The sequence below is a fragment of the Dermacentor silvarum genome, chromosome 6 (assembly GCF_013339745.2).
Source record: "Dermacentor silvarum isolate Dsil-2018 chromosome 6, BIME_Dsil_1.4, whole genome shotgun sequence".
Classification (NCBI taxonomy): Eukaryota; Metazoa; Arthropoda; class Arachnida; order Ixodida; family Ixodidae; genus Dermacentor; species Dermacentor silvarum.
In genome coordinates this window covers 179263376-179279222 of record NC_051159.1, presented here as the reverse complement: position 1 = coordinate 179279222, position 15847 = coordinate 179263376, and the positions used below count along the sequence as shown (strand labels likewise).

At 48.6% G+C, this 15847-nt stretch overlaps 1 protein-coding gene across 1 annotated transcript in view; it reads right to left on the bottom strand.

The window, feature by feature from the left end:
• LOC119456477 (fasciclin-1-like) overlaps positions 1-14044 on the bottom strand; it is a 59885-nt gene extending 45841 nt beyond the window's left edge. The window contains exon 1 of the mRNA XM_037718289.2: positions 13859-14044. Within this exon, the coding sequence (XP_037574217.1) occupies positions 13859-13972 (114 nt within the window). The 5' untranslated portion in view covers positions 13973-14044. The remainder of the gene's footprint in view (positions 1-13858) is intronic.
• Between the last annotated feature and the right edge of the window lie 1803 nt (positions 14045-15847).

Here is a 15847-nt window from a genome sequence, read left to right as displayed (position 1 = left end):
AGGCACCACCGCCGTGACAGATTCAAAGTACATGCGTAATGATCTCGCTGCAAGAGAAAAGTTCCTGTACGTCGCTCAACTTGAAACACGCTTCACGATACACACTCCGGGACGGGGCTTTGGAGCACATTCGAAGACTAACACTGCGCCCGCCGAAATCATAACGCGCTGGCATTCTCGGATTTCGACCCGCCTTATTGAAACGCATCCACGAAGTTCTCCGTAATCGAACCCAAAATACGCGCGCATTGCCTCTCCCTGGAGGGGCAGCAAGCGCCCGCTCCCCTGTGCCACGCGCTGCGCCAACCTGGCGTGGCCGACCGGCATCGGCGGCCTACTGCTCTGGCCGCGTGCCCTTCTCCAAGAAAAGGAGCCGGCGCGAGCACCTCCGACGCGAGCCAGAGAAAGAGTGGAGCCCGGGTCGATGAGGCGTCCTTGGCCCCACGAGCGCGTCCGCTTCGTTCTGGCGAGGCCGCGCCAGTTGAGGCAATCCGGCACACCGGCCGCCCAACGGGGGAAGCATGCCGGCGCTCGACCACGAGGCCCGACCAACGGGAGGCACACGGCGTCACAAAGATGCGATGCCTACCACACTGACTGCACCGGCAGAAAGCTATGCCTCTCGACTGGCATGCGCTATTCCCCTGAGCTTGCCTCCCTATCACAATCTTCTCTAAATTGGGAGAACTCTTCAAAGAGCATATCGAGTCTTCTAAACGAAGTAAGGAAAAACTCCAAGTTCGAGCCGTGAACTGTAGGTACTTGAACGAGCAACTGAAGCGAGTACAGCGGAATAATTGACCAGCACAGTGCACACTGTCAAGAATATTAGGCCTTCTTCTAGCTGCGCGCTATCGACACCATAACGCTATTTTTACAAACATGACGGCGATCTGCACAAACTCCTTCCGATACCTCGTCCAATGGCGACCGATGGAGGCCCTTGACGAGACCGCTCGCTCCACTTTCGATGTTCGGTTTGATCATGCGAGTGATCTGCTACATCACGTCCTGCTGGGCCAGAAGCGTATTTGCGAGCCACTCAATTGGAACGGATACGGCTTGCACGAGGCATTTCGTCGTTCAAAAGAACACATTTTATAAAGTTAGACGGGGAAGGAGGGGAGTGCGGAATTGAGGAAAACTAGGCCAACTACGTCTACGTGTGCCTAGTTTTCCTATTAACTGGCTATGCTGTAGAGATTCGCTCTGTCCATAAATTTACCTGTCAGCTGAGATCATATAGGTTAGTCGACCAGGCTTCTGCAATTGCAGGACCAGTACCTCTCGTAACAGTTCACGGCGTTTTATTAGTCGTACGTATTGTTTTACTGACAGTGCTATTACTAGCAGCCGGTCCATGCGATTAACGTGTAAGAACGCAGGGGCTGATGAGGCGGCATGCATGATAGTCTACTTGCACTAATGCTGAGGTCTGTGATTGAAGTAACTAGAAGAAAAAAAATTCAGTTCTGCCGCGGTTTACAGCCACACAGCCTCCCTTGCATGGCTGGTACGGGCTGCATGCGGGCAAAGAATACGTCTTTGAATATGCTGGTTTTGACTATATTGTAAAACCCGTTTCCTTCGCAAACAATGAAGGTTTAAGAGAGCAGAAATCAAGGCCTCCTTATGTTTAATTTGAGCATGCTCAGAAACGCGTTACGATAAATAACGGCGTTAGTCGATAGAGTCGCGCACATCGCTTTAAAGAACAAAATCACGTTATATTTAATATATGTGACGAGTTGCCATCAAGCAAGATAATTCATCCGAGTTCAAGCGTGGTGCGCATTCTTTTCCCTTCCTTCGCACATGTTCAATTCAACAAGTTCCATTAAAGCTAACGTAATTTATTTGCTTAAACTAACAAAGGACAAGCAGTGGTAGCGCTTGTCCGAGATAATTTGCAAACTTTTTTTTTATCTACGATCAATGTTGAGACTGCATCCTGACACACGGAGAAATAAATCCCTGAGTGGTCCCCTACAAACGTGGGACCACTCACCAAACCAAACACGGAGTGCGGTGTCTCGATATGAAGATTTTTCTGAATTTCATATATGGCAAGACGAGCACAGCGCGGAAGATAGGGACACAGACAGAAGCACACGGCGCTGACTTCCACCAATCCAACACAAGGCTGATCGTTTCAAGTCAATGCCGTGTATGCCTTTCTTTGTGTGTCCCCGTCTTCCGCGCTGGGCTCACTTTGCAATGAATTACAAACTCGTGCAAGCCTCTAACCGTGTCAGTTTTTAACGATGATTTCAAATCGCTGAAAATGGGACATGTACATAAAAATGTGGGCAGCCATCCACCTGGAGTGCCGAGAAACTAACAGTTAAAACCCCGTTTAACACTTCATGAAAAGCCCGCAGAAGGGACGGCATGTTACGTCATACTGTTCAATCAGTACCATACCTCTCACCGCGCCCATGTCATATCTTTGGTATTTTCGTATTCTCTATCACACATCACGTTCAGACCACCTGCATCGGTGCGCTTCGCCAGCAGTCGGGTCGTACCAGGAAACGGGGCAAGTTTTTAAATCCGTTTTTAAATCCGTTTTTAAATACCTTCCATCCCAGGCTTCGCTATCATTAGACCTAAAGGAGCACTACGCCACCGAATATTATTCACCTGAAGTATTCCACTCAGAGACTGCTTCCAACGCGCTTTCATTGTGCAGAATTCGACGCACTACACTCGCTCTTTGATGGAACACCGCACAGTTCTTAATTTATTTGCTTAGTGACGGTGATGATGTATCCGCTGTGTCTTAAGCAGTGGTTTCTCAGGGAGATATCAAAGATACAATGTGAACAAACAAAAATTGAGCACGAACTAAGTAAAAAGAAGTATTAATCATGTTGTTGCTGAGCTTTACTTTTGTATCATTGAGCGAAAAACAACTGCTATATACGTTTGGGAGGCCTCTTTAATCACGGGTGACGTCAAATGTCAATAATTGAATGAAGATTTGCGTACTCAGAGTTATAATAAAAAAGGCTGTATTGAAAACAGCGGCACAACGTGAGTCGATGACACGCTGACAGAAGATGCGACGCACATATTGCGGAATATTGTCTTCCTGCAATTAGCGTGATTCAGCCTTGTGCAGATAATTCGAAGCGATGCTTGACAGACTATGTCAAAATAAAAAGCTTGTCTTCATCCAACGCGCTTTAAGTTGCACCTGGGTCCCACTGTCGTTTTCATACCGAGTGAAGTTGTTTCAGTTTTAATTTTCCTCGCTTTTATTTTTCGCGATAGCTGTCGGGTTTTGCTGTCGACAAAACCGGCCAAGGGGTACTACAAAAATAAAGACACGTCGCGGCCAACTACGACAACGTACCTGACAAAAAACAAAACAAATGCACGAGAGCTGTTGAAAGTGAAAGGTATGGCAATCTGCAGCGCATACGTTATCACCACCGTCGCTTAACAGAGCTAGTAAATATGGAAAGCACGTGTAAAAATTGGCGCCGAGCCTATTCCCGCGGCCACAACAGCTGGATGCTACAGGTTGACGAAGGAAACGCTGTATACGTTATCCGGCTGCATGGAGGTTGTCCTTATATGAATGGCGAGAGAAACACAAGCTATTTGTTAAAGAAAAAAGAAAAGAGTTAGGAGCTGATTTTAAACTGATTCCTTGAGCATATTATGTGCTCTAAATGGAGAAACAGAAAGATGAGTCTACGAGGGATTATATGAGCGTCGACAGTCAGAACAAAGTTCACCAGAATGTCAACCGTAAGCCTGCACGGAATACCTAATACATGATGGCGATAGAGGGTATTACCCAGTTTCGCTACAAAGGGTTTAGTCTGCACAGCACAGCACCACGTTTCTTTCCTTTCGCGTGGCGTGCTTGGTTCAGCAAAGCAGCTCCTCAGACTGTTGATCCTCCGAAATCCGTGTCCGCATGCCCCGCAGCTTCCTTAGGCGGCTTTCAGCGAACGTAAGGCATCTTCATCTTGTAGACAGAGTTAAAAGCCGTACCACTTGCAGAAAAAGAGGAACAATCACAAATGCTGAGGTGGCGTGAATTAATTGGCTGCTGTGGTGTGATTGCTTGACCACTATATTTATGAAATATTGCAACGATATAGAAATGAGCAAGCGCTTATCTACACAACGTCTCCGTGTATTCGCGTTCACAGGGACACCGAAGGCTTGACAAGTTGGAGCCATTATAGTGGCGAGGATAAAGCGTGCTCCGTTGAGTGAATAGGAATAGGAATAGGTGGAAAGACGGGGAGACTAGCCAGTCCTCAGATCGGCTGGCTACCCTGTGCTGGGGAAAGGGGGAGTGAGATGTGCTGTGCGTCATTCTGAGGCCATTTATTTATTTTTCTTCCATCCGCCTACGCGGAATCGGCACAGGCGTAAACTGACAATATGCAGTCAGGTGCTCCCAAGCTATTCTCTGTAGCTCGTAGTCTCCATACTGCTGGTATAAAAGCACGAGCTTTCAACTTTCAGGTCTAGTTGCTAATGTGACCACATTTCTAGTGAATGGATAAACACTTGTCCCAGCTCTCCTCCTCCATCTCTTTTTTTTTTTTTTGCCCTCACCAGAGCAGCTTAATAACCCTGAATTACGAGTTGCCAGACTTGTCACCGCACCAAACGGGCTGGTCATTTTACTGCTTCCCTACGAACGTCAGTGTTTTCCTATAACAGCAGAGTGCTGCATTTACATAACCTTGAAGACAGTTTCTCCCCCAATTACCGCTTCCCAAACTATACGTTTTACGGCGCCGTACACGGATGCCATAGAATCATTGTCGACAAAGCAGTGAACGTAAACTGCCAGAAAAGGCCTCGAATTCTATTCCGAGAGACGTGTAGAAGGTCAGTGCGCGTGAAGTCTTTGGAGAGCGTGTTTTAGACAAGTGTGTTCACAAATGGTGCTGGCGGAACGCGCAGCGCGTCTTGGGCGGGCAGGCTAACATTACCATCAAATTAAAAGCGTGTCGTGAGCACCTTATAAACACGCGAGTCATAAAGAGTGGACTCTGTACATCGCGAGATTAAAAAAGGAAGTGGTCGCTACGTTAGGAGTACAGAAAACGAAGATCATTAGAAGATGATTCTCGGCTGTGATAGTTGGCTCATATGTTCCCGTAATTCCGCTCGCAAATTGAACACGGGAGGAAATACCAATGCACAAAGTTAGTTGCTTAACGTCTACCCAATACCGCGTATTCAATATTGTGTCAGGTTCTTTCTTTCCTTGTTGTACGACTTGAGTGCTGCATTGTCGCGAAAAATAGAGAAGTCACTCAGACGTCATCCCCGAAGACAGCGAAGTTGGCACGGCAATTCACGAATGATTATTTACAGATTACGCATGGATGTTTGTATACAAATAGGCAACACGAGTGATGATTTCAACGACCCTTATTCCGGAAAATAATACACTCTGATTTAGAAATGTTACATGATATTCACAAGACTCAGTCGATCAAAAGGCAAAATAATGTACAGAATGTTCGCAATAGGACACATTTACATGACCTTCACAAGTGGCAGATTACGAGAGAGCGAATAAGGCGTTCGCACTGAGCCAGTGCATAGCCTCCTATATTTTTTAAAAAATATAGGAGGCTATGGCCAGTGTCACGTGTGCGTTTCTTATTTGTTATCAACTGCCCCTCGTGAAGGTCACGCGACAGTGGTCTTATATCTGGGTGTCCTATTTTCAGGAGTATACGCGTTGTTGAAAGTCAGCGGTGGTGCTTTCTGTTTCTTTCCTCGTTCCCGCGTCGTCTGTGCTGCAGAGATTCCTTCATAAGTGACAAATAAGCCCGCCTTGGCGACTTAGACGAGTGCACCACAGATGATGATATATAGAGCATGGGCAAATTTTTTCACTGAGGAAGAGAATAAAAAAGTGGCAAACACGAAACCGTTGCTCATAAGAATCAGAAGTCACTGCGCAACACATTCTGTGGAAGATATGTAGTGTGAGATTTCATAGCGCGAAAGTGCGCCGCGACATGATATTCGGTCTGTCCAACAGTACTTTCATGATATACTCGTTTAATTTCATGCGCAATATTACTTCCGCCTTCGAGATAAACAACAAACGTGTTTTCTTGTCCGCCTTTTTTTTTCCGCGCATCCCCCCAACGAGGGCACCAGAGTTCCTGGTTCATCCCGAGGTATCGAAATAAAGCGCTGCTTGCGACTCGCTGACCGGAGTGGCACTGTCTGCGTAAGGCGAACATGCGCGCCGCTAACCCCGCGACAACGTTGCGAAAACGCACAAACAGGATGTCTTCGCATCTCATGATGGTGGCGCATGGCGATTTCGCCCTTCGCCAAGGGACAAGTGCTGCATCTCTCGTACACAGAAAGAAAAAAAAATGAATGAATAAAAGGGAGCGAGAAAGAAGCATCGGCTGAATGCAGGCGTCTGCAGTCAGTTTTTCTGACTGCTCCACAAGGAATAATAAGAAAAAAATAACAAAAATAAACTAAGAGGAAGATGCATTTGGCACATTTACCTACGCCAGTTCCTTAATAGCGTCTACGTTCTTTCAGACCTTTATTATCATTACTTTGCATTTCCCCGCCCGTCTCGAGGATCCTTTCAACTCCCTTTCCTCCTTTTCATGCGGAATAGCGTGTAGCTGGTTTGATTATAACAAGGAAAATATACATATGCAACGCCGGGAAATGTTTCAAGACAATGTTTCTAACCAATCCCACCCCGGATTTAAAATAAAGTTATGTCACTCACTCCCACCCCGGGCGATATCGAGTCGGAAGGGAGAACGACCACCACTGCTGTGCCTGTTATGCTTTGAATCCAAGGACCGAATGTAAACACGCATACGGCGAAAAAAAGAAAAGAAATGTTGTTCTTATAGTGACACACGGCGTTAGGATGTCGGTGCTTTTTATACCAGAGCATGTGGCAATGCACGGACGACACAAACGAAGCGCTCCATTGTGTGTGTACTTGGTTGTCTGTTGTCCACGTACGCCTCAATATGGATTTCTGAGAACTGTTCCCCTACTCAACGTGCACGGTTCTAGCGGCTACGGCGGCGCTGCAAAACTATTGTCATTCGAGTTATCTTCAGTGCCTGCCTTGTTGGTATAGTGGCTATATGACGTTCTAAGACGCTATATGGCGTTTTATGACGCTAAGCACGATGTCGTATAGTTGGATTCCCAGCCGCGTTCCGATGGGCGCGGACTGCGAAAATTCTCGCGTACCGTGCTCTGGACGCATGCTAAAGAAGCCCAGCTGGTCGGCATTAATACAGTATCCTCCAGTACGGCGTCTGATCAAGCCCTGTGTTGCTTCGAGATATTCAACACGAGTAGCGGCCACCAGTGCTCGTCACACATCGTGCGCTGATACATCATTACGCACGATATGTATAGTATATTGCAAACAGAGAAGCTGAAGGTGTGAACTTGCAATCAAGGTGAACAAGAAAAAGGCGGAGACAGAGGCGTAATTCAAACAAATACGCGCGTAAGTTTCTGAGCGTAGAAACTTATCTATGTTAAGAAATATGAAAGAATTTCTATACATTGTCGAAGCGACCGTCTTGCTTACATTCGTGTAACAAGTGCCCGCTTTCAAATATGGCCTCAACGGTCTATTTGCATAATATAAAAACAAGCAGACTACCGAAAGGCATCTCCTCGATGAGTGGGCGCATGTTTGGAACTACATGAGATTATTATTGTTGGCCTTCCGCTCTTTTCTTTCTCTCTATTTTTTTTTCATGCGTATGTGTAATGAGATACCATCGGCTTCAGGTCGTCGAGCGTCGTCATTAGCACATTACCCACCTACGCCAGACTGGCTGCAAGCGTGAGACTCCATCATTCGTATAATTACGCGGGCTGACTGCCAAGGTTTACGACAGCCATCTCAAAACACACATGCTCGGTACAAGGGTGAAAGGAAGACGGAACATAGTCGTTCATAACATGCCCTTCCTGTCCAAAACAATACTTGTAAACGTCTGCATGACATCGATTATTATTGGCGATAAAGTGTCGTATACCTAGAACGAATGCATTTTATGCACAGGCAGGAGGCATTTCCATTGGATTCGTGGTTGTTTAAAAACGAAATGTCTATACGTTAAAAAAGAATTCAATCTGTAAGAGGCCGAATTCACAAAGTTTTTTTTTTTTTTTTCGTAAGTGCTATATATGCCATTGGGGGGCCGGTATAATCTTCTCTAGCATGTTAAGCATCAGCATTGATTGAAATTTGGTATTACGAACAATTCTAGCGTGAGAGCTTTTTGTGAATACGGGCCCACATTCCACCACAGACAGGGTACTACGTGACGCCTGAATCCTCCAGCGTTTCTCAAGAAAATGACATTCTGCACTAATCTGAGCATCACAGAGAAAACAATCTCGACTAAGTGCCTGATCTAGCTTCGTGAAATTAGGATAGCTGTGAGACGCATATTACAGAACGCTATGGGTATAAATTGGAAGTTATAGTTATACTGATATACTAACGAGCCATTACGAGCTTTCGTGGCTGTTTCCGCCATTGTTGCTACGTAGAACAGAAAATAATGTAACCTAAACGGGCGCTAGCATGTAGCAACTGTTAATTTCTGACTTCATGACCAGCTTTACTCGCATACAACTTCATATGGCAATGAAGGGAAAGGGCGGAGCTTCTGCACATGTGTTACTGCGCCGAGTAGACCGGCAGCGTTTGGCAGCGCTTGGGGTTTCTCGGAAAAGACGCTGGAATCGACGAGGCTTCCACGTGCGACGGTTTCGCGTTTGGCCAGACGCGGAGGGGAAAAGCCGCAATATAAGCCAACTTCAACAATCAGTGGTGTGTTTCGTCTTATTTAGCAGTTGCAAATAAGGTGTTTATTTTTTTTCCTCCCCAGCTTAAAGTAACGCGGCAGAAAGTGCGGGACTTTTTTCAGAAGCACTCTCGCTTGTGCGCACTTTGCCTCCGTAGCTTTCCCTTCATTAGCACAGAAAGTTATCCGCGAATATAATCATTAACGAGCTAGCCTGCCACCCCTCTTCATTCTAGCCAAGCGATTTTATACAGAACGCTGGCATTTCCCAATAAATATAGTTCAACAATTCAGCGAATTTACAACACTCGATATTCGTTTAAGCTGAGTGTCTTGTCTGCTTATGTCGTGAAATTCATAGACGATTACGTAAAAACACAGTCGTTTAATGCGCTAAGTGTTCGTGGCCCGTGTCGTTGTGACGTGCTTAGATTGAGTGGCGTATATACAGCCTGGTGGTGGCACACCGGTTAAGCCCGCCTCCCCCGAAATTTGTGTGTTAGTAGGCAGCCTGCCCAGCCACCCTAATTCCTCCCATTTCCGACCCCGGTCAACTGCGTGCTCCCCCCCCCCCCCCTCCCCGAAAAAATAAAAATAGGCTACGTCACTGCTGCTTAGATTAACTTTGAGAGGCACACAGCTTTACAAACTGCCGGTCTGGGGAGCCGCCGCTACAGCAGTAATTAACCCTGGCGTGAACGTGAAAGGAAATGCACGAATCCCTAACATTAGGCGACAACGAGGAAAAAACAGCATTGCGCGCTGCTGGGAAACTGTTACTACACACCATGCTTCCTCTGTGGAAACTATGACTTTTCCAAACCATTTCAGAGCAGTTTCGCATTTATAATAATGACGTAAGTTGTCTCTAAAAACAAGGTTCACACGTGAGGGCAAGTTTTCAAGACAGTCCTGCCGACTTGTGTTATTCGAAATGAAATTTATGACGGCATTCTTAACCGAAAATTTATTTGAAGCCATAAAATAGCGGCGTTGTCTGCCTACTATATACAAGAGCTGTGAGGAGAGAGAAAGAAAAAGCGCAAAAAAAAAGAGTGGCAGTTGATCTGAGTTTGCGCATTATTTCGGGTATAGAATGTCGCGCCGTACCATTACAGTGGCGACACGCTTGCTTGTAGGCAGCCTCTATACGCCTGCAAAGTTCGAAAAGGCTGCAACGGAAAGCAATCTGAAAACCATTTCCGTGACTCCTTCGGCCGAATGCGCGCCACCTCGAGCCGACATACAATCGCTCAGTTGCTCGCCGCAAATGCAAGCAGCGCATAGGCACTCGCTAGCGCACGTGCGAAGGAAGGGATGTCCGCCTCCTAGTGTTGCAAGCCGACACCGGTGAGGCGGCCGCGTGTGTGTCGTGGCCACGAGGCATAGCTAATCGCCGTTGCTGCGGTATGAATTGCGCAACGATGTCACGTCACAGCGGAATCGCTGTGTAACCTGTTCGGTGGGCGGGTGAAAGCTAAAGGGGATCGATAAGCGCCTTTCATTCCTTAGCCCGCGGTTGTGTCACCGCGCGCAAGGGGTCAATGCTCCGAGCGAGAAGTTATAATTGCAATGACGCTAACGACAGAGGTTAATCACGCTCGGAACACCACAATCTGCGCGGAAGACGCGCACGTATATACGCAGACCCGCCGCGGTCGCTCATTGGCTACGGCGTACTGCTGCTGAGCACGACGTAGAGGATTCGGTTCACGACCGCTGCGACCGCGTTCCGATGAGAGCGGAATGCCCAAACGCTGCTGTAGTTCCCGGCATTGGGTGCACGTAATCGAAAGTGGTCTACAGCATAGAGTTTCATACAATTGCTAGAGGGAGCTGTGGCGCTAGTGTCTATGGGAGCTGCAAGTAGAGCGATTCATCCAGCATAGGCCATAATGGTGGTTAGTACATGGATTCGCCCAAACTTCGTCCTTCCGGCATTAGATGGCTTCGTGACTTTGCAAAAAGAAAGTACTGCGCTATAAATAATTCAATAAACGTTATTGAAATTGTCCAACGGCAGGATTCGAACACAGGAGCTCTAGCACAGAAGCCTTATATTGAAAAAAATTACGCTGCGGACGTACGGACAAGCGGAACCACTGCAATTAGCAGCGATTACGCGTGCTTGCAGAGTCTTATTACCTACTGCCTTAAAAAAAAGTGTAAATTGCTTTGAAATTTCAATACAGTTTAGGCCCAGATAATGCGTATAATAAACGAAGCCACAGAAGCGTCTGAAGCCCCAAGCACGAATATCAGACCAATCCATGTATACTAACCATCATTCCCACGGTGGATGAACGATCGCAGCGCCAGTGTTCCCTCTAGTAATTACTGTAGGAAACTCTATGATCTACATACAGTCCTCCACTGTGGCGGATCTCGTAGCATATGTGTTGCTCTCAAACTTTAAACGTAATAAGATCCTATTAATAATGAATGCTTACACACTCAAAGAGAGAAGACTCTAATACAAGCGCAAATAAACTGAAAAGTCGAGGTACATAGGAACGCTGAACAGGCTTGGAACGAATCATCATACGCGTGGCCTGCAATCATAGTGTTGTTATTTTCTTTGATTGATATGAAAATATGAAAAAGAAGGAACGAATGCCCCATTTCTCACGCGGGTGTGAGGAAAAATTTTTTCTTTCGTCTGTTCTTGGTCAATCTGAGTACAGAAAACTTTCTCAGTGCCATCTTTCGAAAGAACTTTCAAGAATTTCTTGAAACATTCAGGTGAATATAATTATATTGAAGTGAAGAAATTGAAAGGGACAACTAAGATACGTAGGTCACAACAAGAACCGACAAGACGCATGGCACAATATGTAAACTCAAGCTAGAAGTAAGCAGCACGCTGTAGTAGTGCAACGGAACAAAAAACAATAATCTGTCCAAACTTCGACGAAAATGATTATTAATACTGTGTGCTGAAAATATCAATGTACTAAATCGGTAAACCAAAGGACCTAATGTCGATTTATTAGCCGGTGTTAATAGCGCCTTATATTTGGTTACTTTGCGGTGTCTTGTATTCACTTAATCTTTACACTGTGTTAGAGGATTGGCTATGTACGTTAAATGGCGATGCGTAAAATGAACCACTGTAAAAAGAAAGCATCTGGATTGGCCATAGCTCAGCCAGCTATGGTTGAAGTACTCAACGGCAAAGCAGTCTTATGCCTCCCAACGAAAGTGCAATGGGACTGGCTGTAAAAAACAAATTGTAATAGCTCTTGAAGCTTAAGGAATAGTAAACAAACTGGCATGAAAACAGGGCATCGGCAAGAACTGAACACTGCTGCCTTAAGGCGGCGTAACTAATCACAGCGTACAACGTGATGCCACGCCCACCTTCTAGCCATGGCGACACGTATCCTATCTTAAGCCACTGACACCTAAAGGAACTGCCGCTTACAATCAAAACACGTTGCGGATAGCGGTAGAAAGAGGCATACTTGGACTGTTGTTTCAATATTTACGCCGATGCTGTTCTTGTGCGCACCCAAGTTTGCACTACGGAAAAGGGGAAAAAAGAACACGAGAGAACGAGAAGGCTAACGACAGCGGTTTTCCCAAGATAGTGAGTGCGCATACTATTTCCTCATCGTTGTTTGCCAGCGCAGGATGCTTACATTTCCCCGCCTGTTTTTTGCCGTTGGCCAGTGCTCAAAGAACTCGAGAGCGACCAAGGACGGAGCACTGTTGGCGTTTGAGTGACGCGTCTGGTTCATAAGCGACGACTCATCTGTCTGTCAATAATGCAATATGAGAAAAGGAAATCTCGTAATGTAAAAACGCGCCCAAAACACGCCGACGCGTCGAGAGGGTGAGAGACTTCCGCAGACATGCGGCGTCAATGAAAGCACGTGCCGCTCCACGAGAACCTGTTTGCATGCATAGGCAGGAGCTCAGCGTTGTAAATAAGGAAAAAGAAATGCGACTACCGGTACACAAACGACCGCTCCTGACGACAGGCAGCCAATTTCGATGCAAGCAGCACCGCCCCATCCACCATGACGGTTCGAGAACCACGTTTGTGGAGGATATGCAACATCGTGACTCATCCGCCTTGAACGGTTTGTCAGCGTTCACAGTTTTCTGCAGCGTCATACTCTTTTGAAACATTGTATGCCTACGGGACGATGTCTCGAGTTCTTTTGGCACAGACGGGCACGTCTGTCCCTTGCATGCGGAACTATATTAACGCTCGCCGCCTCGCATTTTCTATCGGTATCTCCACGACGGTTCCCGTGCTGTAGGACTGCGAATAAAGATTCGCCCGTGCGTCACGCTCAAATCCGAGACGCTACCGTGCAAGTGCTTGTGGAGGGCGTCCGCAACGGTCGCGGATTAGCCCCGCGCGGAGCGATTCTCCGGCGAAAGGGCTCGTAGCCCCGCCCCATGGCGAATGCTACCGTGGCCGCCGTTTCACGCAACGTCCGTTTCGGCGGCGTGTCTCGTGCACCAAGGAGGAGTCCTCGGGCGGCGCATCTTTGGGAGATTCGCTTCAGCCCGCTATGCCTTCGGACTCGGTAGATGCGAACTTCAAACCGCGCACTGCAAGGTTCCTGCCCCGCATGTCGCGCTGCTTCCAGAGGGACAGGATGAGCAGCCTGACCGGGCCCACGGTGATGGTGCGGGAAGCCGTTGCCGCCGAAGACGCGACCCCACCCCATGGGGTGAGTGCGTCCGCGCGCACTGTGACGGCGGCGTCCGTGCCCGCTCTTCTCCAAGGAGCCGTCGACCCGAAGCGCTTCTTCCGGCCCTGCAGAGGGTTCCTCCTTTGTGCGGCCAATTGCGCGCCCCATTCACGGCTCGCTCGCTCGGGCCGGCTCGCCAGCGTTCGTTCGGGCCGGCATGGAAAGACCGGAATGGGCGGCGCTGCCGGGCCGCGCGCACGGCCGCTGCGGCGGTTTCGATCGACCGGCGCCATGACGGCTCGCCCATGCATGGGGTCCACAGAACATGGCGCCAAACTGGTCCCGCGCGCGCACTGCCACGGCACGCGAAGCAACCGGTCTACTTACCGAGGACAGCTCGCCGTCGTTGCGTATGGCATCCAGCACGTTCTCGGCCGCTCCCAGCGCGGCGACGACGGCGAGGAGCAGCGCGGAGCACACGGCCATCGGCGGCGTCATCATGATCGTGGCACGGGGACAGCGCGAAACGACGCCGGCCGAGACGACGCCTAGCGCATTGTTCCCCCGCGAGCGGCGCTGCCTCTGCCGGAGAGGGGAGGGAAGGGGGACCAAGGGGTACGAGGGGGGGAAGGCGTTCGTGGCGTCCAGCTGACGTCATCCCCCCGCCAAGCACCGGTTTTGCCCGCGCGCGCGCAACAAAGCCACCGCGGGGCGCCCCACCGCTCGACCACGCTCTGGGCGGCGCCCACCGGCTGCTGCTGCACCGTCATCGCGCACCGGTGTGTGACCCCCCACCACCAACAGCCACCGACAAGAAAACTACAATGGACCCACCTACAAGAAACCTGGTCGCGTACTGTAGACTCATCGGGCTAAGAGACGCCGCTTTGCATGGGCACTGACCTCCTCTCCCTCGCACGAAAATACAGGGGCAAACGTGTCATGCATTAGAGGAACCTGGCCGCTTACCGAAAACAGTTCGTGCAAGTCTCTGAAGTTGTCTTACAAACAGCCTCCACCAAAAATAAGGTTACATTGGACCCACTTAAACATCGCGCGTCGAGACACCCTTCAGACGGAGCAACTCCGCTTCGCGACGGTACTGGCCTCCTCTCCTGGCACTGCGGGCAGGGGCAAATGCATAATGGATTAGCTTTTATAAGGACCCCGGCCGCTTATAGCGGGCTTCGGGGTGGCGGTGCGAGACGTCTCCACGGCCACTGTATGTTGTGACCGGCTACTGTGCGCGAGTTTCGTGCAAGCGGCGAGGCCCGCCGTGTAAAAGGTACTCGCGACAGCGAGAATCCCCCCGCTGTGTTCCGGCGAGAGTAAGTCGCGAATGCATGGCCGACTGCGCGCCCGACTGCGCATCTGCGAGTTCGAGTGGCGGTGCGAGCGAAGAGTTTTTCAACGATAATTGATCTGCCTGCGCGGCCAGGTGTGCCAACAGCGCTCACCACTGACGGGACTCGGGTTTCGCACTGATTGGCAGCACGGCAGAGGGAGACGGCTGAGAAACGTGAGCGCCGAAATTGGCGCCACATTTTGCTGAAGCGCTGGCTTTCAGCCTTGAAAATATGAGAGCAGCCCACAGAATAACAGTTTCCCATCAATTTGTTGGTCGCCTATTAGCCCTGGGAATTGGCACGGAGGACGGACTTTACGTTTACTTCATGATTGAGGAGTATCAGTGCGCTTGTGAGTTTAACGCGCAGTCTGTCATAAGTTGGTCGGTGACGGGGCACCTCGAATAGAAGCATGTACTAGCGTCACAACTCGAGCCAGTTGGTACTGATGTATGTTAACCTGTCAGAACGTGGAATCTTTTGAAGGATGACAACCCGATCCAAATGTACACTCACAGCACACAGCCTTCTCTCCCCACAACCACCATTTCTACACTGTATACTGCTTCATAAATGTTTCCACATCTTTTTGAGAACTTGTCATCAGAACCATCCTCAAAGCACTCACTTCTTAGGAACAAGATGGTGTCAGTATTTTAGGCCAGGCGTCTACCATCGTGAGACCTGTGACTGAGCCACTTTAGTCCTGTGTTGAGCAATAATCAATCTAATGCATTTCGTATGTCGGAGCAATACGTGCGTCAGGAAGGTATTGTCATGTAAATTTGCATGTGATCCAGTCACTCTCGGGCCGTACAGCTGTGCGAACGAAGTGTTACTTTCCAGGTAAAATTTTTATGATGATCTTATTACTTTGGTTCACTAAATTCAGTCACGACAAGGTGTGAGAAATACTAATCAGCAACTACAGGCACGCCTTGTCTCCAGAAGGCATGAAACTTGTATTACTTTTATCGGTGCTACAGCACGTGAACCATCGTGGGTAGACCGATAGAAAATACAGCGAGAC